The sequence below is a fragment of the Camelus bactrianus genome, chromosome 20, assembly GCF_048773025.1.
Source record: "Camelus bactrianus isolate YW-2024 breed Bactrian camel chromosome 20, ASM4877302v1, whole genome shotgun sequence".
Classification (NCBI taxonomy): Eukaryota; Metazoa; Chordata; class Mammalia; order Artiodactyla; family Camelidae; genus Camelus; species Camelus bactrianus.
Genome location: NC_133558.1, coordinates 28,551,985 through 28,576,647, shown reverse-complemented (window position 1 = coordinate 28,576,647; position 24,663 = coordinate 28,551,985). Strand labels below are relative to the sequence as shown.

The 24,663-nt window shown below is 53.1% G+C and overlaps 3 protein-coding genes across 7 annotated transcripts in view; all 3 read right to left on the bottom strand.

Moving 5' to 3' along the window:
- Positions 1–7,263, bottom strand: part of CUL9 (cullin 9) — a 33,832-nt gene extending 26,569 nt beyond the window's left edge. For all 4 annotated transcript variants that reach the window (XM_045509219.2, XM_045509220.2, XM_074348763.1 and 1 more), the window contains exons 1-8: positions 7,116–7,263; positions 4,814–5,417; positions 4,111–4,265; positions 3,237–3,779; positions 2,592–2,727; positions 2,252–2,442; positions 1,576–1,981; positions 967–1,159 (exon numbers count right to left, since the gene is read on the bottom strand). In XM_045509219.2, coding sequence (XP_045365175.2) covers positions 967–1,159; positions 1,576–1,981; positions 2,252–2,442; positions 2,592–2,727; positions 3,237–3,779; positions 4,111–4,265; positions 4,814–5,408 — 2,219 coding nt within the window. In that variant the 5' untranslated portion in view covers positions 5,409–5,417; positions 7,116–7,263. The remainder of the gene's footprint in view (positions 1–966; positions 1,160–1,575; positions 1,982–2,251; positions 2,443–2,591; positions 2,728–3,236; positions 3,780–4,110; positions 4,266–4,813; positions 5,418–7,115) is intronic.
- Positions 7,264–7,812: 549 nt separating this feature from the next.
- Positions 7,813–17,414, bottom strand: SRF (serum response factor). Its single transcript, XM_010973777.3, has 7 exons — positions 16,494–17,414; positions 14,626–14,892; positions 12,777–13,038; positions 12,111–12,230; positions 10,880–11,071; positions 10,433–10,509; positions 7,813–10,222 (listed from the first exon to the last, which is right to left on the bottom strand). Exons 1-7 carry the CDS (start codon positions 17,016–17,018, stop codon positions 10,127–10,129), a joined length of 1,539 nt encoding a protein of 512 aa, XP_010972079.2. The 5' UTR covers positions 17,019–17,414; the 3' UTR covers positions 7,813–10,126.
- A 5,493-nt stretch (positions 17,415–22,907) lies between these two features.
- PTK7 (protein tyrosine kinase 7 (inactive)) overlaps positions 22,908–24,663 on the bottom strand; it is a 55,922-nt gene continuing 54,166 nt past the window's right edge. The window contains exons 19-20 of one of the 2 annotated variants that reach the window (XM_074348751.1): positions 24,236–24,414; positions 22,908–23,763 (exon numbers count right to left, since the gene is read on the bottom strand). In XM_074348751.1, the coding sequence (XP_074204852.1) occupies positions 23,603–23,763; positions 24,236–24,414 (340 nt within the window). In that variant the 3' untranslated portion in view covers positions 22,908–23,602. The remainder of the gene's footprint in view (positions 23,764–24,235; positions 24,415–24,663) is intronic. The other variant, XM_045509387.2, reaches the window with a different exon arrangement.

Below are 24,663 nucleotides of genomic sequence, written 5' to 3'. Positions count from 1 at the left end.
AAGAAAGTGAGCGAAGGATAAGAATATTTACAGAAGAAATATAACAAATGCATGCAATATGCCTAACTTCACTAGAAAGAAGAAATTAAAACAAGGAGCTACCAATTATTTTAAGTTTTGCCAATCTGATAGATATTTAAAAATGATAATATCCACTGGTAGCAGATGTGAGGGAAAACAGATCCACTAGAGCACTGGATTCGAACTTAGATATAATCATACTGCAGCGCCCGAGGCAGCAGTGGGGATGAAGCAGCGCCACGTGGACTGATGTGGAGAGCCCTCCCAGACACACAGAGCACAGGGGGAAAGCTGCAGGAACAGGCAGCGTGTGAGCACGTACACTGAAGCACAAACTCAGAAAACACACGAACAAGTGTACATCTCTAGAAGGTCTGAAGGATACATGCTGGGACGTGTGACAACAATGGTAAAAAGGGACTCTGGCTTTTCATTCTCTGTTCTCTTATATCCTTCAGGATCTTTTAAAGTAGAATGCAATCATGCATTATTTGTATAATTAAGAAGTATGTAATAGAAAGAAAGTAGGGAGGGAGGAAAAAGAAAAAGGAAGAAAAAGAAAAGAAAACTCAAGCTCTAAAGCCAAAAGGACCTAGGTTTGAATCTCGGCTCTGTGATCTGTCAAACTCTGGGTAAGTTTAAATTCTCCAAGGATCAGTTTCCTGACCCGCACAATGGGGTGAGAATAGTGTCAGGTCTTCCTCAGGAGAGAGGATTTAATGAGAGAAAGCTTATAAAATTCTAAGCACAGGGCCTGGCCCAGAGCAAAAGCTCCAAGAATATTAACCATCGCAATATTCCGCCCTCCTGCTCAGCACTCCTCAGGCTGACCCTTCTCTCCCCTCAGCCTTTCTCACTCTTGATCTCATAGCTCCTTCCCTCCCACCACCAACCTCCCCCACTGAGAGCTTAAACCATAAGCCCTTCCCTCCATAGCATTCTAACCTCAGGGATCTGTCAGGATGGACCAGAGGGTGGTCCTGCTCAGTGACCTCCTCCACGGCCTGAGAGAGGGCAGAGAGCCCTGAAAGCTGCAGATTTGTGTCCAGACTGGATATCTGCACAGTGGCCACGACCCCTGCCACGTGCTGATCCAGGGTGCTGCGTGGACCGGGACTCCGCAAGGCTCTAGCCATTTCTGAAATTGATGAGCGAAAGGCAGTGGCTTAAAAAAATGGTGGCACCTCCACATTGGAAGTCTTTAAAGGTCAAGCCCAGTGATCCTACTGACATTTTAAGACACTGTTCACTACTGCAGCTTGCATCCAGAACTTTTCCAATTCTGTGTGAGGAATTTAAGAGTCCAACAATGAAGATGATGATACTCTGGAAAATGGGCCCTCCTCTCCCAGGAATATGAAGAAAGGGAGTAGTGACTGAGTAGACATTATCAAGGTCAAAGGAAGGAAAATGGATGCAAGCTTCTAAAGCAACTTCCCACACAAAAGTGACCTCACTCCACGCTTGCCTGCTACCCTGACTATCCACTTCTCTGAGGACTGCCCCAGGACTTGTTCCAACCTCTCTGCCCTCCCGTCCCAGCACCTGACTCACCACTGGCTGCCTCCTTCGTCTCAAGGGGCAGAACCATCCCCTCGGTCACCAGAAGCTGGTTGAACAGCTGTGAATCACTCTGTGCCACGGAGGGCTCAGTTTTTCCCTTGGCTGGCTCTGCCTCTGCCTTAAGGGCCTCAGCCTTTGCTTTGGGGGTCTCAGTCTCTTCCTCTGAGAAGCTGGCCTCTGACTTGGACTCCTCTTCTGCATCTGGGGTACAGGAGTGACTTTGTGAAGAAGACGAGCTGCTCAGGGTGTCGGGCAGCAGTCCGTACTTGGTGTAGATTTGGGAGTTGACCAGGTCACTGAGGGTGCTGCCCTCAAACCGATTACTGAGAACCTGCAGCAGACCCTCAGCCATCGTGATGGGCACGGAGATCTCACCGAGGGCCTTCTCACCCAGGGTCTGTCAACAGAAATGGCATGTATTCCAGGAACAAGCAGACACAAAGGGCCTGGGGACAGTAACAGGAAGGGTGGCCACCTCTCACCGTGTCTTGCATACCTTCCACGTCTAGATCCTCCCAGCAGTTGTCTCCTCCCCCAGCAGGACCCCGCATGCTGTCTACCCTCTAGCTCCAGCCTCCCCTCAAGCAGTCCCACGTGGAGAACTACCTCAGAGAGCCCCACCTCTAACCCCGCTCCAAACCCCCCAGGTATCTCAGGCCTGCAACACCTCATCCAGGTTCTCCTGAAGATTCTGGAAAATCGGCTGCTGCTCAGATACATCCAACTTCTTGATGAAGAAGAGCAGCTCCCACCACTCAGCCTGGGTCAGGTACCCCAGTTCATTCTTCCGAGGCTCGGGCTGGAGGTATGGCAAAGAGTAGAGCTCGTCCACCGGCTTCCAGTCCCAGGAGGGAAGTACTGAGGAGACAAGTATAGCGGGTCTCAGCCCCGCCAGGAACAGAGTGGATTTCTGAAGCTCTGGGGCAGATCCTGGTCAGGAGCGGCTGCATCCCAGCCACTCCTCCTCTGTTCAGAGACATGATGCCCCTGTCCCCGCCAAGGCTCACCTGTGCCCAACCCTGTAGCCCCTGCCCCCTTCTCCATGGCTGCTGAAGCTGTATCCTCAGCAGCTTCCTCAGGGCCCAGGATCTCCAGCATATACCAGTGCACCCGGCAGGTACGGCCTGTCGACTCCCAAAAGACCTGGTATTGAGGGAGGAGGCGAGAGAGAAGGGAGAGGGCTCGGCCCTCTGTACCCTGTGCTGTGCAGGCTTGACAGGACATGGCCAGCCCTAGAGCTTGGGCACACAGCCCTCAGATGCACACCTGGCTAGGCTTGTGAAACCTCCAGAAACAAAAGACTCCCTTCCCCCATCAAGGTAGGTCCTGCTTCTCATCTCTTCCCAATCCTGACTCTGCTCCAACACTCCCTCCAAAGCCAACTCCACTGGTCGGGGTGAGGGTGTCTGGATAGGTGAGTTACGCTTCCTGGGTGTGAGTCCCTCCTTGACCTCACAGCCCACCCACTCCCGCCAGATTTTCTCAGCCCTCCAAATGGCCCCCTCTCTCAATTGCTGACCTCTTTAAACATTCTAATTCCCTTGGGAATTTTCTCCTTGGCCGGCCTATAAGAGTCCCTTGCATGGATGCCCCAGCTGTGCCCCGCCCAAATAAGGCTCCCAACAGTGTCCCCCCACCGCACACTCACTCACCTGCACAGGGGGCACACGATTTTTGCTCCGCCGGAACTCGCCCTCGTCCCCAGCATGAATCTCCTCAAAATCATCCAGCATCCTCACTCGCATCCCGGGCTGTAGCATCTGCTGCACATACTCACTGTAGCGCTGCAAGTAATACTCACTGTAGCCACTAAAGAATTCACTAGAGAATTCGGAGCGCTGGCGGAAGGCCCGTCCTTGCTTCTTGGGGGTGGCAACAACGGTGGGCAGTAAGGGGCTGGGGCCTGAAACGCCAGGCTGAAAGATGGACCGCGTTGGCCGGGACGGTGGTGTGCCCTGTTTGTTGAGGTTCCGGGCCCAGCCCATGCTCCGCACCAGCTCTGAGATGAGGCTGCCCACAGCCATGCTGAACTCCAGCTCCCGCTGCCCCCGGCTTTTCTCCCGGCCCAAATCCTCCCTTGAGGATGGGGAGCCTTGGTCTCCAGCCCCTGGCTCCGGACTGTTATTCAGCTGATCCAGCAGGGAAGTGACACACAGGTAACGTTTCACCAGGGAGAAGAGCTGCTTTCCTGGGATCTGTAGGACACAGTCTATGGTGTGGGTTCCCCTCCTCCCAGCTTGAGCCCCTCTCCTTTCCCCTCAACACCATCCTCTACAGAAGAATATAAAGGCTTCATCCCCACGCCTGTAGTTCTCAGACTGTGAGTCATGTAAGAAACACACCAGGAGTGCCTTAACACAGACCCTGAGTTCTAATTTCAGAAATTCTGAGCAGGAAGGGTAGCGTGAACCTTCATTTTAATAAGCTCCCCCTGTGGCTCTGGTGCTGATGCAGTCCTGAACCACATTTTCAGAAATGATGCCCCAGGACTTGTGCACAGCATTTCCCCCACAGCTGCCAGGGTACCTGAGGCAGATGAATGCCCTCAAAGGCCATGCAGTGTTCCTCAGAAGATGTGGTCTCTGCAAACAGCTCCAGCAAAGTATAGCGGCTGTCAAAATCCATGTGCTGCTCGATGCCATCTTGCTGGCTCAGTGACAGAAGGACGTGAGCCCGACTTCCTGTAATCCACACCCAATCCGTGTCTTCTCCATCCCTGATTCTCCTTCCACCCTGCCCTCTTTCCCCAGACTCTCTACACAACAGGCTTTCAAATTTCTTTGTGGCTGAGACTCACAGCAACATATACATTTTTCTGGGGTAACCTGATACAACTGTGCACATGTGGAACTAAAACAGTTCTTGCTACAAAACTTACATTATTAAGTGCTACATGCTGATATTTTACATCAAAAATGTTGATTGTAACCCACCAAATTGACTTCACAACCAACAAATCTCAAACCAGTTTAAAGAGATAAACTTACTCCCTTCTCTTCCCTGCTACTGCCCTGAGAATGGACAGATAAACCAGATTAAAAAGCTGTCATTTTATCCTGCTTATGTACCTGTGGTAGCCTATTAATCTTATTTTCCCTTTGCAATCAAATTGATATTCAGCAAACATTAGGTGTTTTGACAGAGTTGAGAAACCCTTCCTCCACCTGTTCTTACTCCTAGTGGTCCCATTCTCTCCAGTGTTTTCCTTCTTCCCCTGGCTGTCTCTTACCAGCATCATGGGCTGCCAGAGCCTGTAGCATCTTGCCTGCGCTCCGACGGATCTGAGGCTCAGAGTTGCATAGCATGTGCATGAGCAGGTCCAGGGCTCCCGTCTCCCTAAAGACCCCAGTGAGGGGCCCGATGCTGGCGTAGGCACTGAGCACATGGATGGTGTGGAGCACAGCGGCCGTGAGGCTCGAGGTTCCCCCTTCTGCCAGCTGCCTGGCAGCCCTGTGTACCAGTGCCCGCACATCGGCTTCCATCTCTCCCATTGCCACAACATCCAGGCCTCCTGGGTCTCGCGGAAAGCTTCCTGAGCCTCCAGCTGTTTCATGCTGAGGTCCCTTAGATAATGCCCGCTCGCCTAACAGCATGGGGCAGTTGGCGTAGACCTCGGGGGCTGACAGCCACATGAGGATGTGCTCTGCCTTGCCCTCTTCCTCACTCACTCTGCCCACTTCCCCACACTTCAGGACAGTCCATCGGATCAGGTATTCAGGACGGCCATCATGCCCAGGCCGCTGTCTAACAAGTTCTTCAGGATATGCCTGCAGCCGGGGCCCCAAGGGCACCATGAGGTCCCCAGTGCGCCGTTCCCCCACCATCCTGACCTCCTAGGACACACAAGGAGAGAAGTAAAGGCAGTATGGGAAAGGGAAAAGACTTCATGTAGGCAGTGGAATCTTGAGGCATAGACAGGATGGGTGGTGACTGGCAGACTGTATGGAATTTAGAAGCCAAAGAGAAAAGGTCAAGAATAGGCTGAAATAAATTACTTAAACATACTCTGGGATTTAAAAGAGAGGCAGAATGGAGTGAAAAGAGAGGGAAACAAAGAAGTTTAAGAAACGGAAAAAGTCACAAGAGAGGATGAAAAGAATTACAGGCAAGGTATCAGAAAGAGCTGAGAGTTAAGTAGGACCGTCTGGGCAGTCTGCATGGCTGAGGGGTACAGATCAGGACTTAGGGTGACACAGGTGAGCAGGGAGGACGGCAGCCTGTAAGACAGTGGAGCCAGAACAAGTGAGGAAAGTCAGGACGGGGAAAGGACAGGACAGGGAGTATAAATGGCAGGACAGAGCTGGAATGTGAACATGAAGGGTTGGGCCATGGCAGAGAGAGAGATGAAAGGAGGCCCCTGTATCCAGATGGCTGGATGGGAAAAGGGTATGAGACTACTGTGAAACGGGGAGGGGCTTAGGGGGCCAGATAAAATTATGGGAGAAAAAGACCAGGTCCCACCCTGCACTTATGCCGTATGAAGACGTAGGTATAAGTCAGGTAGATATAGATGCAGGTGGTAATCCCGGCACTGAAGGGTAGGGAATGAGGTCAGGAGATGGTAGAGGTATTAGACAGGCAATACAGCACAGATTTCAGAATCAGATAAATGTGACTCTGAATTCTGGCTCTTTCACTTACTGTGTGTGTAGTTTTGGATAAGTTACTTAATCTCTAAGCCTCAGTTTCCTCCTCTGCAAAAAGGTAATAATATTCATACCCAACCCATAAAGTTGTAAAAACTTATTAAGATACTATATATAAAGCATTCAGAATAGCCTCTAGCACATAGTGAGAGGTCTGTAAAATATAATCTAATATTAACATTCTTAGAGAAGGTAAGGGCAGTCCTCAGATAAATGCAACATTACTAAGCCAGAAAAAGATTATAAATGATGGCTATGCTAGTGATCAGGGAAAGATACAAAACAGTGTAGGGGCAACGGGGAATGGTGAGAATAAGAATGGACTGCAAACCCAGAATGAAGAAAAGGTGATCAGGGCAGGGGTCATGTTGGGGTACAGGTAAAGAAGATGAGAGTAGAAGGCGTGAAGAGGAGGGGAAACAGATATGGACCTCAATTGGGATAGGGGTCCAGTTAGCATGGAGGGCAGGACTGAGAGATAATCAGTGACATGCGACGCACAGATGATGAGCAGGGTGAGGTAACAAAATCGGAAAGGCCTAAATGGGGAGAGAGCAAGGTACTATGCCAGGCCTAGAACAGGAGCAATTAATTGAGGTGTGAGGGTGAGGTGTGAACGCAGGGATGAGACAGCAGGCAGGCGCAGGTGGCAAGGTCAGGCCCAAGCTTGCAGACCAGCGGGGGTGGTAAAGGAGGCTCGCACCGCCGGGGGAACGGGCTGCGGGGAGGGGGTGAGGGGTGGGGGGCGCGGTCGGTGGAAGCTGACGGGACAGAGCGAATCTCAGAGACCAAGACCTGGCTCCTGTCGTCAGCCCCACGGAGAGTGGGCAAGGGACTGGGGACGGAACGGGGCAGCGGCCGAGGGGTGCAGAACTCGCCTCTCACCTCCCACCGCCGTGGCCCTCGGCCCTCGCTGGGATCCAGCGCTGGTCCGGCCGTCCTGGCCCCGCCTCCTCAGCGGCTCCCTTCCGGGTCACACGGCGAGTGCGCGCACGGCTGGGCGGCTACGGGTCCCACCGCGGCCCACAGTCGAGCGCCGCGGCCCCGCGCGCAGGCGGAGCATGCGTAGTACCCGCGGGCCGCTGCGTGGGGGCGTGCTGCCCGCGGAGCCCGGGGTCGTGGTGGCTTGGCTCCTTACTCTGCAGACATAGGCAGCCCTTTCCATCCAGTATCAACTTTGAACCCCGGCCCTCCCCTTCCCTAGGTCGGCCTTCCTCCCCTGGAAACCTAATAACCCACACTCCCACCCTAGGTCTGTCCTCCTAGTTTGCACTAGGTCACGTGGCCATGAGTTTCCCGAACTGGTTGCTTTGGATTCGTTGAGTCACTTTTCCTGTTAATTAAGATTTCTCATCTCTGTGTTGACTTAAGTACCTAGTGAAGCTGGGGCCAAAGATAAAGGCCCCAGCCCTCCCAAATGTTCCTTAATTTAAATCGCAGAGTTCAACAACCCAAAGCACCTGTTAGCATTTCATCAAGTAGCTCGGCTTGCTTCTCAGAGCAGCAATTTTGGGGTTTGATTCGCGCTGGTACCTCCCACCCTACCTCCCTTTATGGGAAAACAAAGGCAAAGACCCCACAGTCTGTGCACAAAAATGATACATTTATTGAAAGAGTATTTTTTCTTAATACAAAAGAAAGCTCTGTACATAGGACTGTGACCATGTCCACTATTCCTGGGTCAGCATCCCAGGGGAAGTAGAAACCACTAACATACACACCCCACATTCACACACACACACACATTCACTCAGGCACGCGCGCGCTCAAGAGCGCGCGCGCACACACACACACACACACCCCAGAGCCACCAAGGAAGGGAAACACCAAGGGTTGCTGCGCATATAAATGCCACCTCATTCCTGACGCACGCATGTTCTCCCAAGGGCACGCTCACACAACACACCTTATAAGCACTTCGCCTGACTCACTCACTGGGTCTGTCTTTTGTGGGAAGGAGAGGAGGAATTCATCAAGGTCTCCTCCCCTGGGTGGGGGAGTGGGGAGTGAGTGAGTGATGGTGGAGTGAAACAAGAGCAGAGAAAGGGGCTGGGCAGTTACAGACCTGAGTCCCAAGCTCCCCCACTCTCTGGCCCCTGATTTGCCATGCCCCAATCTTGTAAGCCACCCATAAGCCCCCAGCTATCTCCAGGAGAAAGCCAGAAAGATGACTTGACTTCCATCTTGGCACCCCAAGTTGGGGCAAGACAGCAATGGGGGTTAGAGATTCGGAGGTTCTCAAACATGTTGGCAAATCATCCCCTTGATAGCTAGGCTCTGCGTAAAAACTTCCCCCACCCCTTCACCTAATCACAGAAGCAGGCTTGTTCCTACTGAAGGCAGTCCTAAGGGGCTAATTAAACTCCACCCCACAGCTGCCCTGTTCTGAAACAGCTCCCTCTCTGGATACAGGTGGTGAAAGTAGGCTCTGACACAGGGACCCTCTCCCTATGTTGGCCCACCCTCAAGGTCTACTCCAAAGTGGGCAGAGGGGGTGGGGCACGGCCCCTGTACAAATTACATAAATACTGAGGTTACACTTAGAAAAATAAAGTCATTTTCTTCAAGGCTTTTTGTCTTAATTTTAAAAAGTTACAGTAGCTGCTCACTCCCTGGGAGAGCTGCCATTTCTGGCTCCCCTATCGCTGCACTCAGCCCAAAAGCTGCTCCCATTTCTTCTGCCCCCATTCCTGCCTCTCACCCCCTCCCAGACCCCACCCTGCTCACTGCAACTTGGGCCCCAGGCAGCTGCAGGCCTGGGGGAGCACAAGGCTGCAATGCCCATGCGTGTGGCACAAATGAAGTCAGTTGCCTCTGAAACCCTCCCCCCACCCCCACATTTGGTCTCCCTCTTCCCACTCCCTAGCACAGCCTTGAAGGGCGAAAAGAGGCCCAGGGCTGTGGGTCGCCCTCCCCACCCCGTTGGGGCATGGCCTGAGGGCCCCTCCCCCGGTTCTCTCCTGGAAACAACCCAGGACCGGGCAATCCCAGAATCTCCCCCCCACACTGGCGGGCCCCGAGCTCGTGGGGTAGCTCTGTCCCCAGAGGCCCAGCCAGTTCTGGGGAGCCCCAGGGCTCCCCAGGGAAGGGGAGCTCGGGCAGGGAGGGGGACGAGAAAAACGCCATAAAAAAAAGTTAAATATTTTAAAAATATATATTTATAGATTTGTTTTCACTTCGTCTCCTCAAATAAAAAGTTCAAAATCAACTTTAAGTAAAGCAGCTGGGAGGAGAGGGGGGAAGACAGGGGAGAGGGAACACTGGCGGTTCCCTCCAACCCAGCAGCCCCTGGAGTTCCCGGGGAGCAGCAGGGAAGGGCAGGTGGCCCCAGGACCCTGCTTCATGCACAGGCCCCGCTGCTCAGGAGCTGCAAGGGCAACAGGTGCCACTTAAGGGAAGACACCACATCTCCCCAGCTGGCTCCCTGAGGGGCAGGGGTAGGGCTCTTTCGACCCAGCCTGTGGCAGACAGTGCTGACGTGGGGTCAGCAAGGAGGCTGGGGAGAGGACCCCAACTGCTTCCTCAGGGGGGACACAGTGCCTAGTCCCACAGAGGCCTGTGTCTGGGAAGGGGAGCACGGTCCCACGGGTAAGCTAATACTCATGGCAAACACGGAGCCAAGCTGGCAAGAGGAGTCTGAGGAGGGAGGACAGCCCCACCATCAACAGAAACGGGAGGTGGAGCGAGAAGGAGGGGAGGCTGAGGGAGGACGGGGTGGAGGGCAGGCTGGCCTGTTTCTTTGGCTGGAGTGAGAGGGCTCAGTCCTGTGGCTGCCCACTGCTCCTCCCTGCCTCCCTCCTGCGGCCCATCAACGTGTGTGTAAAGAAAATGTGAAAAGGCAACAATAAATAAGTGGTGCCGTCCCTCGGGCCATCTGTCCAGGGCGGCAGGGCGGATCAGTCACTCTTGGTGCTGTGGGCGGCGTCCAGGTTCACCACCTGTAATTCGGTGAGGTTGCTGCTGCTCCCGGCCTGCTGCCCGATCACCGCCATCTGGAGGGAAGGGGGTGTGTCAGGAGGGGGTGGGGGGCTGCCCCCTGCTTGCCGGCCTGCCTGCCCCCCCACCAAAGGCCCATCAGGAAAATGGATAGGCCTCCCAGCTAAGGATCTTGGCTTGGACCACCCAGTAATGGAATCCCCAAGGTCAAGATGAAGGGGCTGGGCTGGCCATCTGGGATTGGGTGAAAGGTGGCCCCCACCTACCTGGTGAAGCTGAACTGCAGAGACAGGGATCTGCACTGTCCCAGATGGCGCTGTCAGGAACACCTGGGGGACGCCACCTGTGTTAGCACACAACAGGAGAAACTCAAATCGATTGCTCAAGAGAAACTTCCAGATATTGGAGGAGTGGTGATAAAGGCTTTAAGTGACCAAGTGAGTCTCAGATAAAATGCCCAAGAGTGAGTGTCCAAATGTGTCTTAGTGTGCATGTGAGTGTGAGTTCCAGTGTGCATGAGTGTCCGAGTGGACAAGATGGGTGTTGCAATGTGTGTGTAAGCCTCGGTGTGTGTGTACATGTATGTATACGTGTGAGCATCTAGTTTGTGTGTGTGTGAGTGTGCACATCTGAGTTGTGCAGAGTGTTTGAGTATGTGTGTGTGTAAAGGAGGAAATGGTCCTCCTTTCTTCAGCCCTGCCCCCCCAACTCACCTTGCTCCTGGACCTGGCTGTGGGACACCTGCATGGTGGACGGTGCCTGGGAGAAGGCATTGAGCACGGTGAGGCTGCCATCAGCCAGGCCCGAGGTGGGTGCATACATCACCGCATGGGGGCTAGGGTACATCATGTGGCCACCCACAGTCGTGGGCACGGATGACGTCATGATGGTGGCGGGCAATGTCACTGGCAAACACAGACACACGTCAGGGAGGTGGGCACTGGTCCCTACTGATAACCCGCGTCCCACCCCCGGGAACTCCAGGCCTCCAGAGCTCTCTTGCCATTTCCCATTGCTGTGTTCCCCGTCATAGACTAAGAAAAGCCCTATTTCTTCTTGAACACAACAGCGCCAACCTTTAAGTGTATCCTCTCACATCGTACTATTTGATTATCTACCTGTTCTCTTCCAAGACCCCAAGGCCCTGGGAAAAAACAAAGATTACAATGTCTGACCCTACCCAAGGAAACTCAGATGCTCTTCTTTTAGAGAGCTCCTTCATCCCATTTTTTCATTTGTTCTCACTCTTCTTTCCTCTTCCTCAACATATGGCTGACAAATTCACCTTTTAAACAAGCACTTCTCAAGTGTTAATGTGCATACAGTCACCAGGGGATCTTGTTAAAATACAGATTCTGATTCAGTAGGTGTGGGGTGAGGCTTTAGAGTCCACATTTCCATCAAGCTCCCAGGTGACACTGGGGTGGTGCTGGGATGATGCTGGTCTTCCTTCCATAGACCACACTTTGTGTAACAAGGTTGTAAACAACAAGAACTTAAAAGTAATTTTATTTTGAAGTGTCTCATCATTCCTGAAATGACTAGAGACACAGAGGGGAATTATGGTTACTCAAAACCTAAGACGCCCTTTCATAAGGAGACAACTGCTCTGTAAAGTCTCCCTGGTAATTGAGCAAATGTGTGTCTCTGGGCAAATACCTTCTTTCTGGGCCTCAGACTTCTCAGCTGAGTAAGGAAGAATGTAGGGTCAATGGTCTCTAATTTCTTCCTGAAAACCACAGCCCTACTGCAGGGCAGGATTCAAAACCCAGCCATCCTTACCTGACTTTATTGTAAGGATTAGAGTAAGGGTTAACCCCAAAGCCTCAGTGTCCACATTCAGAAATTCTCTGACCTTAGTTATAGGACGGATACTGCTGGACACCTGCTGTTAGGCCTCATGAAGGAGGCAGAGCAGGGAGGTGACAAAGCTTTGAGCTATACCTGTCCCGCTGGAGGAGGTCTGCGTGAGGTCTGTGCTGCTGTCGCGAGAGGGAGACGCTTGCTGTGGGGCCTGGTGCACCTGAATGGCCTGCACTGGGACCTGCTGGGCCACTGCCCCACCTATGAGACACAGAGACTTACTCGTGCTCTGTCCTACCCAGCCACCACCTGCACCACCAAGCACCCTCAAACACCCCCAGACCCAGGGTCTGGCACTCTATCCCCGACTCCCATCACTATCTTTCCTGGGTGCCTTCATGTCCAGAATTGTGTCTCCAGGGGTTTCCACACTCTGCTCTTGCCCTTCCCCCCTCCTCCCTCCCCAGGCCCTGCCTCTACTGTCTTTGGTTGACACAGGAGCAGGCACTGACCCATCAAGGACATGATCTGCCCCCCAGTCAAGGTAGGGAGGTGGTAGGATGTCTACTGTCCCTGTGGCAAGGAGGGCACAGGGCTAGGCTTGCTAGACAAGGCCAGAGTGTATGGCTGAAACTTACTGACAAGGACAGTTGGGGTCGCAGTGGGGAGGGCATGCCTGGCAATGGGACATAAGAGTCTTCTCTCAGGCTCTGGCCCTAGTTCACCTTCCTTCTGAGTAGGGAAAGAGGTTCTTGTGCCAGCCCTAAACCCACTCTTAGCATGCTCAATTTGCCCCTTGTGACTCACCAGGCATGAGGGTGAAGCTGGTAGGCAGCTGCATGAGGCCCCCAGAGGAAACGGGGCCACTGCCTGTACTCTTCAGCACAGTCCCGTTGGCACTGCTGACAGCACTGGGGCTGACGCTAGCAGACACCGGTGCCAGGTAGTTGGTGATGGGGAAGGAGGGGCCGCTGCTGACTTGCATGGTGGTAGAGGTGCTGGGTGCTGTCTGGATGGTGGAGGTGGTACCCGGCAGGTTGGTGACGGTAAACGCCGGTTTCAGTGTATCCTACACCCAGAGTAAAGATGGAGTGGTGAGCCTCTACCAGACCCTGCCCCTGCAGGTGTTCTGTGTAGATTGATGGCCCAGAATGGAACCACTGTGCTTGGGATCAAATCCCAGGTCCACCATTTACCTGGAGCCTGACCCTCAGGCAAGTTACTAAGTTACTGAGCTGCTGAGCTGCTTTTTCTTTACAGTTTTCTGTCTGTGAAAGGATAATACCTACCCTGTAAGTGTTGTGAAGATTAAGTAGGTTATCATATGGTAAAGCACTTAGAACAGTGCCTGGCTCATAAAAAGGGCAATAATAATGTCACCATCATAATTCCCTGAGTTCTCTGCCCCCAATGAACTGTGGCAATCACATTAACTGGGGATCAGGACACTCAGGATCTGTTCCCAGCTCTAGCAGTGCCAATCTGTGTGACTTTCTTGGAAAATTACTTCCTCTTTCTGAGCCTCAGTTTTCCTCTTCTGTAAACATGAGGGGGCTGGTCTTTTAAAAAGGGTCCTTCCAGCTCTGATTTGCCAGGCTTCTGAGATAGGGACTGACAATTTTTCAGGAAGCTTAATGTTTGAGAGCAATCTTGGGGGTTTGGCAAGGAAGCACTTTATGCCGAATACTTAAGATTTAAACTACCAAAGGAATTTATTCATTCAGCAAAATTTCCTGGGAATAAATGAACCCTACTGCTAAGAGTTTGAAAATTATTTCTGATGCTATACCACTAAGACAGTAGGGAGCCTAGAGCACTGACTCTCCCTTCAGGGAGCCTTTGTTCTTAGAAGGGGACGGAAGAAGCCACGAGCTGAGCCGAGAACCAAGCCCAGGGAACTGAGGGGGCTCAAATACTGCGGTGGGTCAGCGCGGGATGTTTGCTAAGCAGCGGAGCTCGAAGCCCCTGATTGGCGGACGCGTTGCTAAGGCAAACAGTGCCGCTTCCTCGGATTGGTCAGTTAAAAGGGCCACCCGGAAGGTGGAGCTCCCCAGAGCAGCAAGGGAGGAAGCCCCGCCCCCTCTCCTTACCGGGAAAAGGAAGGGGGAGGCGTAACCAGGGCCGGCATCCCTAGCAGCCTGGCGAATAAGCTCCCTAACGTGCGCAGGCCCGGACATCCTGAAGAGGTAGGCGGCTGGCTAGTAAGATAGTCTCCAGCCCAGTCAGCCAGCCTGCCTGCTGACAGAGCTGGCTCCCCAGAACCCTGGAACCCATGAGTGCTCCCTTCCTACTCCCCAGCGACCCAGCCGGCCAGGAGGGCAGGGCTAAGCGATGCCCCCGCCCCCAGCGGGGAGACAGCTGGCGGGAGGAATGCAAGGGCCCTGCCAGGCAGGCGGGCTGCAGGCGGGAGGCCGGCGTGGAGCCGGAGCCGGCCTTATATGGGCACGGAGGCCGCCCGCTTATCTAGGGGGCCGGCCTCCTGTCAGGATAGCGAGGATGGACACCTGTACCCTAGGATGTGGGGCACTAAACCGACTCCATCACGGGGCACCTATCCACCTGTCCTGGGTGAGGGAGAAAGAGAGAGACCCCCCTCCTCTCTCTGCCAGTCAAGTCCCTCCCCTTCCTTCCCCTTAGATAGAGGACCCAAACATACCTTGGTCTCCCCACTGCTGTCGGACTCCGACACCTGGTAGGTGAGGTCTGTCTCTTCAAAGCCCGTGGCACTCATTCTCTGGTCTGTGGTGGGGTCTGAGCGGGGCGGAGAGTCTGGCGAGTTGAGGCAGGTCTGAATCAGTGCCTTGCCAGTCTCACTGGTGATCATGGGCTGCAGTTTGCGGGTGGCAAAGGTATACACATGGCCTGTCTCACTGGCCACCAGCAACAGCACCTGTGTCCCTGTCAGCGTGGACAGCTCATAGGCCTGGGGGTAGGGGGGAGGAGATGGGTAGGTCAGCAAAACTTTTAATCTCTACCTTCCTTGGGAAGTAGGAAAGAGAGGGAAGTACACAGTGATATCAAGCCCCCAATCCCACAGTGACCTTCCTCTCCAGTGACTCTAAGGGGGTCCTATCAGGATATCTGAAGGTGAGCTGAAGAGTAGAAAAACCCCATGCTCCTTTGAGGAACAGCTCCACTGACCTGCAGATACCCCAAGCAAATAGTCACAGCTCCCAGTGACAGAACATACAACCTAAGCAGACACGGAGGGGCCCAGGGAGCTGCTCCTCACTACAGCTTGGTGCCCAGAGCCTCATGAAGAGATGACTCCCACCACCTCCTCACGGTCACAGGGACCAGGATGAAGTTGCAACTACACTGGAGGTCACAGAGATATTAGGGATAAGGGGCCACTTAGGCTCCAAAATGTCCATGTTTCTTCCCAGAAACTGCACAGGTGCTAACCTGTTGCCATTTGTCCTGTTCTATAATACTAGGCTCCCCTTTTTTTCTTTCTTTGTCTTGATACAACCGTGTCTGAAGTGATGGGAGATGGCAGATAGATTAGCAGCTACCCCTGCCATAAGCCCAGGAAGGGGACCTTCAAGGATGGCCCCATAGGTGGCATCCTCACTCCTAACAAAGTTCCACAACCTACTCACTGGAAGCAGCCTTGGTTTCTATATGGGACAGATATAAACACCAGCCAATGTTCCCAGAGTTCTAGCTTCTTGTTTCCCAGTTCCTCTGCTTCCATCCCTCCCCGTATCTTCTATAACCCAAGATAACTCCTCTCCTCATCCCTTTCACTGCACAATCAGCCAGAAGAGGAGGCATTTCTAGATACTTCTACAAAGCTTCTCCCCAAACTCCATGCACAGATTTTTCCCTAGGGCTGGATATCCCAGTTGTCCCAAAGGCTCTGAAGCCTGCAGGGAGTGTGCCGGCTTCCAGTGGATGCACAGAAGAGACGCGGACATTGTTGGACCTGGTTTCTGATATTCAGGGCAGCATCAGTTCTACTGCCCTGCTCCCTTACCTGGGGCTTTTGAAACCCATTCGGTCATCAGCCCTGTCCGTCCTTCCAGCCAGCACTACTCTAGTGATGCCCACCTTCCTCCCACACATGTTGGCTCATTGTTATTATGCAGCTCCAGCCTCCTCACCCCCATACCTTCTCTTCTGTTCCCTGCTTTTCCGACGCCCTCCCCCGAACACCAGAGCGCACTGGACCTACTGACCCCCGGGTCTCATTAACTACCTCCCCGGCAGCCTCGCAGCCTCCCACTACCACTCCTCATCCCGCCGCTCTGCAAGGGCCCCGTTCCTCTCTCGCGCCCGTCACTCCCACCTAGGTGCCTTTCCCCTCTTTTCCGGACGTTCACGGCATCTCCCCTCTCCCCACATTTCCCTGGCGGCCCCTCCCCTTTCACCCTTCCCGGGGCAACAGCCATCCCCTCCCACACACCTCCTGCAGACTCGCCGCATCTCACCTCCGCCTCGGCTCTGCCTTCCTCCCGGGCTCCCCTTGCGCGTCCCCACCCTCCCGGTCCCCCGTGGCCAGCCAACCTCCCGGCCGGGTACCTTCTTCATGATGCCCGTCTTCCTCTTGCTGAAGGTCGTGTAGCGCCGCAGCTTGTTGTCGATGAACTCCATCTTGATCTTCACGCGGCCCCGAGTCTTCTTACCCGGCTTGGCCCCGCTCACCGCGCCGCTCACCGGCCCGTAGCCCCCGGTGGCCGCCGCCGCCGCCTCGGGCCCACCGACCACCACGCCGAGCTCCATCTCGCTCAGGCTCCGCTTCAGGCCGCGCCGCTCCGCGCCCAGCTCCTCCTCCTCGCCCGACTCCGAATCACCCTCGCTGCCGCTGTAGAGGGCCCCCGCGGTGGGCGCCGGGGTGGTTGTCGCTGCTGCTGCAGCCTCCCGCTCGAGCCGGCCGGGCCCGAGCCCTGCGCCGTTCCCGGGGACCCGGCCCCCGTTAGCCCCGCGAGTCCCGCCGCCGCCGCCACCTCCACTGCCCGGCCGCCCCGTCGGGGTCCGGTTCAGGCTGCCCCCCAGGGCCGAGCCCCGGCCCAGCGCCGCCGCGGCCCCAGCTTGGCTCGGTAACATGGCGCTCAATGCAGGAGGGCGGACGGGCAGTCAGCGAGGAATCGGAGCCGCCGCCGCAGCCATCGGCTTCCCGGCTCAACCCGGCGCTCCAGTTGCTGATAGTGCCGCTATCGCTGCCGCTGCTGCCGCTGCTGCCGCTTCGAACCCGGGGCCCCTGCACGCCCGGGCCGACCTGGGCCCTCACTTTCCTGCCCCTGTGGCCCGGGTTGCCCCAGGCCGCGCGGAGCGCCCCCTGTCCGTACGCTAGGGCGGCGCGCCCGGCGGCCGTCAGCGTCCCCCGGGGGGCAGGGGCTGCTGGCCGCGGCCGAGACGGCGGGTGGAGGGGGCCGGGACCACGCGCTGGCGGCGAGGGATCCCCCGACCCTTCCCCCCATATAAAGAGATACAATGTTTCCTTTTATGGCGAGGCCGCTCCTTATATGGTGAGCCCCTGCACCCCCGCCCCATTGGTCCGCGGTTCCGGCACCTCCGCTCCCCATTGGTCCACAGGGGGCGCTTATTTGCATAGACATACCGAACTCGCTGCTGTCATCCCGCGTCAGACGGCAACTCCGAAGGGGGAGGAGCCGACGCCTCTTAAAGGAACAGGAGAGGAGGTACGACTCCGCCCCCCCCGAACCAAAGAATGGTAGAGAATTGGGAGGAACCTACGGAGAAGGCTGGGAGAGCACTGGAGCGCAGTCTTGCGGAGGAGAGGGAGCAGCACTCTGAACTCGGCGCTGGAAGGGCTTGAGGTTTACAGTGGAGTAGTCCCTGAGCGGATTGTGCGGGTTGCAGTAAATGATATACCACCCAAATTCCAAGGGAGTGCAGGGATTGGAGCACTTCCCCACGCCTTCCTAAGGGAGTTTAAGTTACTGGCCGAGCCGAGGAGGCTTGGGTCCCGGCTATCCAGCCCCGGCCTCTAGGCTCTACCTCTTCCCCTCCCCACCCCCCACGACTTCCTTTCCCTTTCCCTCTCTTTTCAAGGCGAGAACACTTTCCCACCACGCCGGCTCTCGGGTCCTCATTCATCATCCTCTGTACTGGGATGGGGGCTGGGGGAGTAGGGGGCGTAGTGTCAGTCTTTGGCAGACGTACATCTGGAAAAGACCGGGGGAGACAGTCGGCCTCCCCTTCCTCAGTGGGGGCAGGGAGAAAAGATGGAGATCAGTGAAGAGTTCCAGCTGCGGCCTGGGCTGGGGGAGGGGGTAGTCCCAGGGATAAAGCCCACCCCTCAGCCAGTGCAAAGGCATGGGAAAAAGTGTAGACTCTCTCTCTCTCTCTCTCTCTCCCTCTCTCTCTCTCTCTCTCTCTCTCTCTCTCTCTCTCTCTCTCTCTCTCTCTCTCTCTCCCCCCCTCTCTCTCTATCTCTCTCTCCCTCCCCCCCCCCTCTCTCGCCAAGAAAAGCCCATGAAGGAAAAAAAAAGACTGCAGTGCTGCAAAACCCAGGGTCAGGGTCAGGGTCTCGTTCTTAACTCCAAGGCAGTGAAAACTTAGCTCCAAGGCAGTGAAAATAGCTTGAGCTCTGCTATTACACAAGTTATTATAATCTGGAAGCTGCCTCTTCCTAACCTTGAGTCTGGAAACAAGTGTTCCACGTCTCCAAACTCCCCATTGCTCATTGTTGGTACCCATCCCATGAAGTTCTTAATGAAGATTACATGAGTTAAGCACAGTGGTGGTCTGAGTAAGTGGTCAGTGAGGTAATCACCTCATACCCAGGATAAACGTCCTCTTGTGTTTAAGATGGGAGATGGTGATGATTTCTGCTTAAAAGTTGTTGTGAAGATTAAATAAAGCCCTTGGAGGGGGAAGGGTATAGCTCAGTGGTAGAGTGCATGCCTAGCAAGGTCCTGGGTTCAATCAGTACGTCCATTAAAATAAATAAAAACCTAATTACCTCCCCTGCCAAAACCAATAAAAAATAAATTAAAATTTTAAAATGTGAAATTATTTTTAAAAAAGCTTAAATAAAGAGGTTGGTTGTGAATCATTAGTAACAGTGGTAGTGAAATCAATTTAGTGTACTGCAACCAGCATTTAAAATAATAAATTAATTGGTATCACAAAAAACAAGAGCAAATGTTGCATAAAACCTTTGTTTGCATAAATGTTAGGTTGAACCAAATAAAATTGCCATTTTATAGGTCCAGAGGGTGGGATATTGTCCATTTCATATGGTTCAGTGGGTGTGTGTACTGGATGACAAACTGCATTTCTGACTGAATCACAATGTAAAGACTTTGAAAAATACTGAAATAAAGTATGTTCAAGTGATTTGTGAGCTAGCACATGTGTGTATGTACATACACATACATACACCCATTTATTAAAAACCTGGGCTTGTTCATCACCCTAAATACAGGAATTAAAAGCCCTCCTCTTCTCCATTTCCCAATAGTTTTTCAAAGAGTTTTTTTTCTTTTCCTAATTTACTCTGCACAACAGGTAGTTAAACATATGGAATGAGTTAGCTCAAGAGGAAGAACAGGTCAAATAGATAAATAGGTTCCAGAAGGGCTTCAGGGGCCACAAACGGTTGCTTGGGATTTGTCTGAGTCACAGTTTTACAACCACAGCCGTGGGGGGTCATGCCTGCCTGGCTTCTGAAGACTTTTTGGTTTGAGATGTTGAGTTTAGACACACAGGGAGGCAACTGGAGGCAACCGGCAGCGGTGGCATCCCAGAGAACAACAGCTGTATGTCACACCCACCCAGAAGGGTGCCCGGGGGTGAGAACAGCTCCCATCTTCCCTTCACATAGGCTGCCCTCTCTCAGAGTTCACCCAACCACAGGGCCACTGCACACCAGTGTTAGTGCCACAGCGCCTTTGCCTGCTTGGAATGGCTTCATCTTCACAGCCCTTTGTCACCAAAGGGCAGAGGGAGAACTTACACCATACTGGATTATTGCAGGTTCAGGTGCCAAAACCATTGATGTGGATAAAGTTAAAATTAAAAACTGGCTCATATATATGTCTTATTTGGACCATATTTTAAAATCAGGAGGTTTTATATAAACATCTGAATATCCGGCATCTCTCAAAAAACTGGAATTTTTAGCAACTCAGGGCCTTTGTGGCCACAGGATCACAATAGCCTGGAGCGGAGTTGAATGATGTGGCTCGCAGAAGAGGCATCTGCTCTCAGGTTCACTACAGACTCTGCACAGCCCACCAAGCTCAGATAAGTCCCCGGCCTGGCCTCTCTGGAATGTGAGTTTGGTGCTTCTCCGATAAGGCCTCAATCACAGTAGCCCCCTGTCATGTCCACCCAGACTGTGAAGGGCCTCCAGAAGGGCATCAGAATTCCCTCATACCACACCATTCCCACCCCAACATTCCTTTCTTTCTCCTGGTTTTATCACCCAAATAAAATCAGAAGAAAAATTAAGATTGCTTTTAAAAAATTGCTATCACCCTCTCCCCCTACAAAATGACTAACACTCTGAAATTGTTTTCATTGGAAATTAACCTTTACTCAGGGATTCTTAACTTCACACAGAAGAAAAGAGGTCTCAGTAGGGATGGCAGTATTAGAGGAAATGGAAAGGTTGCGAGTCAGTGTGCCCAGGCAAAGTCAGGAAAGCCATGTTCCAAACATTAATAGCACTTACGGCCAGAGAGTAGGGTTTGGGGACTAGAGGAAGGTGTTCTTTGCTTTATACAAGTCTGGACTTTTTGACTTCTTCTATGGTCAGTATTACTTTTATGCAAATTTTTCCCTTAAAACTGAGCAAAAATAGAAACAGGGCATAGGTAGCATAAGCAGATCTTGGTGACAGGCTGCACAGGGAATGGGATGCGCAGAGAAGAGGGCTCATGATGGATTGAGATGCTAAGTAAGGGTGACTATTCTCCAAACAGTGGTACCATGAATGGAAACAGGAAAGTTGGCTGGAGGAACAGGATTGGGAGAGAGGTAAGTTCAGTTTGGAGCCAAGGAAACAGGTAGAGAGAGGTGTCCTGTAGAGAAAGGGGAATGTGAGTCTACAGCTTGAGGTAGAGGCTGGAACTGGAGCAAATGCTTTAGGAAGTGTCTACACCAAAGGGCCAGTTAAAGCCACATGAGGTAAGATGAGATTCCTGAGGTTGAGAATATAGAGAGAGGAAGGCCAGAGACAGAATCCAGCCATCCTGGGGGCAGGGAGAGGAAGGAAGCCACAATCAGGGCTGGAGAAGGCCTGGTCAGAGAAGGTGGATTCGGTGTACCATCACCAAAGGCAAGAGAGGAGAGTTTAAAAAGGCAGATGTGGCCAGCAGCGAGAGCCACTGCAGACTGGTCAAAAAGACTGGGAGTGAGAAGAGGCTTAGTGATTAATGACCTTCTAGAGTAGTGCCCCCACCACCACAGTAGGCAATCATTTTTACATTGCAACCTCGGCTGAATTTGATTATTATTCCCAATTTTCACACCCACTGTTGGAACTAGATAGCCACATCCTTTGCAGTCCCATCCTAGTGGTGCTGATGTTGGGTTTTGACACGTGACTTGCTTTGGCTGATAAAAGTGTTAATAGACTAAAGCTTTTGAATGTGCTGGCATGATCTGGTTGGACTTCTTGTGGTCCTGCTACTGCAGGAGAGCATGCTCTGGGGCCGGCAGAGTAGACCCAAACCAGACCTACAGCCTGGTGCCAAGCCCAGCTGAACTCAGCCAAGTCCAGTCAAGACCAGCCAAACTTCACCAACTTTCAGATCTGTGAGTAAGAAAAATAAATGTTATAAGTGACTAAGACTTATTATGCAGCAGCACCACCCCAATAGCTAATATGTAACCCAATATACACAAACACATATCCAACAGAAGAACAAAATTTTGCAAAACAATACTTACCTTTAAAGTATACAATATACTGTGATACATTTTATTATGTTTCACGTTTTTTAATGCTTGTTGCAACCCATAGTTTGAAAAATATTGCTCTAGAGAAACTGTTCTTGGTTTGTTTGTGTTTTTTCTTTCACTTCAACACACCCCAGGGATGTACCACTCTGTGTATCAACAACAGTGGCTCACTTACTAGTTGTGTCACCTTGGGGAAATTACCTGGCCTCCTTGAGCCTCAGTTTCCTAATCTGTGAAATGGGAACAATAATATCCAGCTAATAGGGTAGTCGCAGAAATTCGATGAGATAATGCAAGTTAAGTGCTTAGCAAAGTGACTGGTACAGAGCAAGTATTTAATAAATAATAGTTGTTATTTTCATTATTGAGAAATTTGGTCAGGAACAGAAGGAACTAGAGCAAGTCCAGAGTTCAGGACTCATTTCTTTAGGAGGGGACCATGCTGAAGTTACCATAAGGTAGAGTAGAACTGATGATACCCTGTCCAGGTAACGAAGAGGCAGGATCTAATCCAGTTGAGGGCTGAATGCCTGGGGTCCATGAAGCATCAAAGCACATCTCTGCTCAGTCCTGTCTCCTCCATCACCTTCTAAGACTCTTAAAAGGAATCAGAGACCTGAATCTGTCATTAACTCCTTCTCCAATCCTGTCTAACTAGTCCCCTCCTCATACTTTTACGCTCCCCACCTGAGTGAGTACTAGGCCATCAGTTGGCAGACAGCAACACAGGGTCATGTGAACAAGAGTTGGCCTCGCGTCCAAGCCCACACTCAACTGCTCCGCAAACTAGAGAGAAGGACCAGTGTCTGCCAGTCATCCCTGCCCAAGCCCCACAGACTCTGGGAAGGCACATGGCCCCTTCTGATAAGCAAGGAAAGAAGGGACATCATTCATAGGCAACAGTAGGGAATGAGCATCAGCAGGAGGTTGTAAAAAAGGCTTCTTTATTGAGAGCAGCAAGTGTAAAAAAAAAAAAAAACAAACAAACAAACAACAACAACAACAATAAAGGTGTGAGGCTGGGGTGGCCCACCCTCCCATCTCCTCCAGGACCCACCCCTACCTCCCACGCCCTCCCACCCCACGCTGCAATTACATAGAAAAGCCGCCCATGGTGCATACAAAAAGGGCGGGTTATATAGTGTCAAAAGCTCCTGAAAACTCCTTCATCTGCCAGGCACTTAGGATGAGGAAAGGAGAGAAAGGTGGGGAGGAGGCACAGGTCTGGGTCAGTGTGCACAAGTCCACGGGGGGAGGACTCACTGGCTGTGTCCTCCGTGATCCTAGTACAGACCCCAAAGTGGGCCCACCCTGGGCGCCAGAACTAACCAGGAACTTGAGTATAGTAAGGAGCTCCCCTTGAACCTGGCTCACCTCCAGCCTAGCCCTCCGGGGATGAAGTTGGCAGGTGAGTGGCAGAACTGGACCCGGTCAAGGGGAGGAGACCCATGCCAGAAATTGGGGTTACCTGAGGCACCCACACTGTCCCTGATGGGGGAAGGGGTGGCAGAGAAAGCTGCCTAGCCCAAGGCCCTAGTCACCCAGTCTGGGTCTGAATCAGCCTCCCCACGGGCTGAGGATGAGGAAGGGGAAGAAAGCCCAGGCCCTGCCAGACCTCAGCAGTGCCTGGGGTGCCAGGGCAGGGCCCCTGGGGCCCAGAAGGACGGGGATTTGCCCGTCATGCTGTGGGCACCCCTCAGGAGGTCCTCCCCTGCCCGTGCCATCCTGAGGCACAGCCTGCCTGGGCTCCCTCCTCACGGCTTGCTGTCTGCAGAGCTGTCTCCCAGGGTGTTGGTGATCTCACTGAAGGAGGGCCTGTCCTTGGGGCTGAGGGCCCAGCAGCGCTGCATCAGCCTGTAGAGCTTGGAAGGGCAGCCCTCAGGCTGTGGGAGCCTGGCCTTCCCAGCCTGCAAGTCTGCAGAAAGATGGTGGGAAGAGGGTTGGTCAAAATATTTCACCTGTCGACCCTCTATGGAGCCTGCAGTTCCCACAGGCAGCACGTGAGGGAGACCCTGGGGGGCACCAGCCAGTATTGGGGAGCCCTGACTCAAGGAGTTTATGGCAAGTATCTTGCAACCAAAGGGGAAGACCCGCCCTGGCCCCAGCTCCCTCCGGATGGTGGGGGGCAGGGTCCACACAGCACAAGCAGCAGCCAATGCGTGGGGGCTGAGGTGTGGTCAACAGGCAGGTGTTAGAGTGGCCTGAGTGAGCAAGGTCTATTTACCAAGCAGGATGAAGGTATTTCAGTGATCTAACAACTGGAGTGGCCATACCCGTGGACCTGCTAACACCAGCCCTGAGAGAGGAGGCAGGCTGAACGGGCCCCGGGACTCAGAGCAAGTTTTAGAGAGCATCTGGAATTGTCCCTTGGAAATGCAGCTGCCTACCTGCTAGCACTTCATCGTCTGCCTGCCCACCATGGGGCATCTCCCCGTGGGTGAACACTTCCCACATCAGCACTCCGAAGGCCCAGACATCAGACTTGGTGGAGAAGTCGCCATCCAGGATGGCCTCGGGGGACATCCAGCGCAGGGGCACCCAGGCCTGGCGGAAGTGGTAGTACTCACTGCAGCACAGAACGACACACAGGCATGGGGGTGGGGTGAGGGGCACAGCCTGGGATGCCAACCTCATCCAAGGTCTGGGTCTCATACTCAGGCTAGGGCCCCGCTTTTCTGTAGCAAGACATTTGGGGAAATTGGAAACATTTATGCTTAGCATGGGGGGTGGGAGGGGCGTATACTGCATGAAATCTGGGGTCATCTACATGGGGTCTGATGGTTACAAAATTCCATGAAGAATCAAATGTTGCCTA

What these genes read in the sequence shown, in the direction of transcription:
- SRF (XM_010973777.3), bottom strand. Translation starts at nt 17,018, where the DNA reads ATGTTACCGAGCCAAGCTGGGGCCGCGGCGGCGCTGGGCCGGGGCTCG. An exon ending in GACCTCCTCCAGCGGGACAG is followed by an intron (nt 11,072 to 12,110) that starts GTATAGCTCAAA and finishes TGTGTTTGCCAG; the next exon opens with TGACATTGCCCGCCACCATC. An exon ending in CAGCCAGGTCCAGGAGCAAG is followed by an intron (nt 10,510 to 10,879) that starts GTGAGTTGGGGG and finishes GTGCTAACACAG; the next exon opens with GTGGCGTCCCCCAGGTGTTC.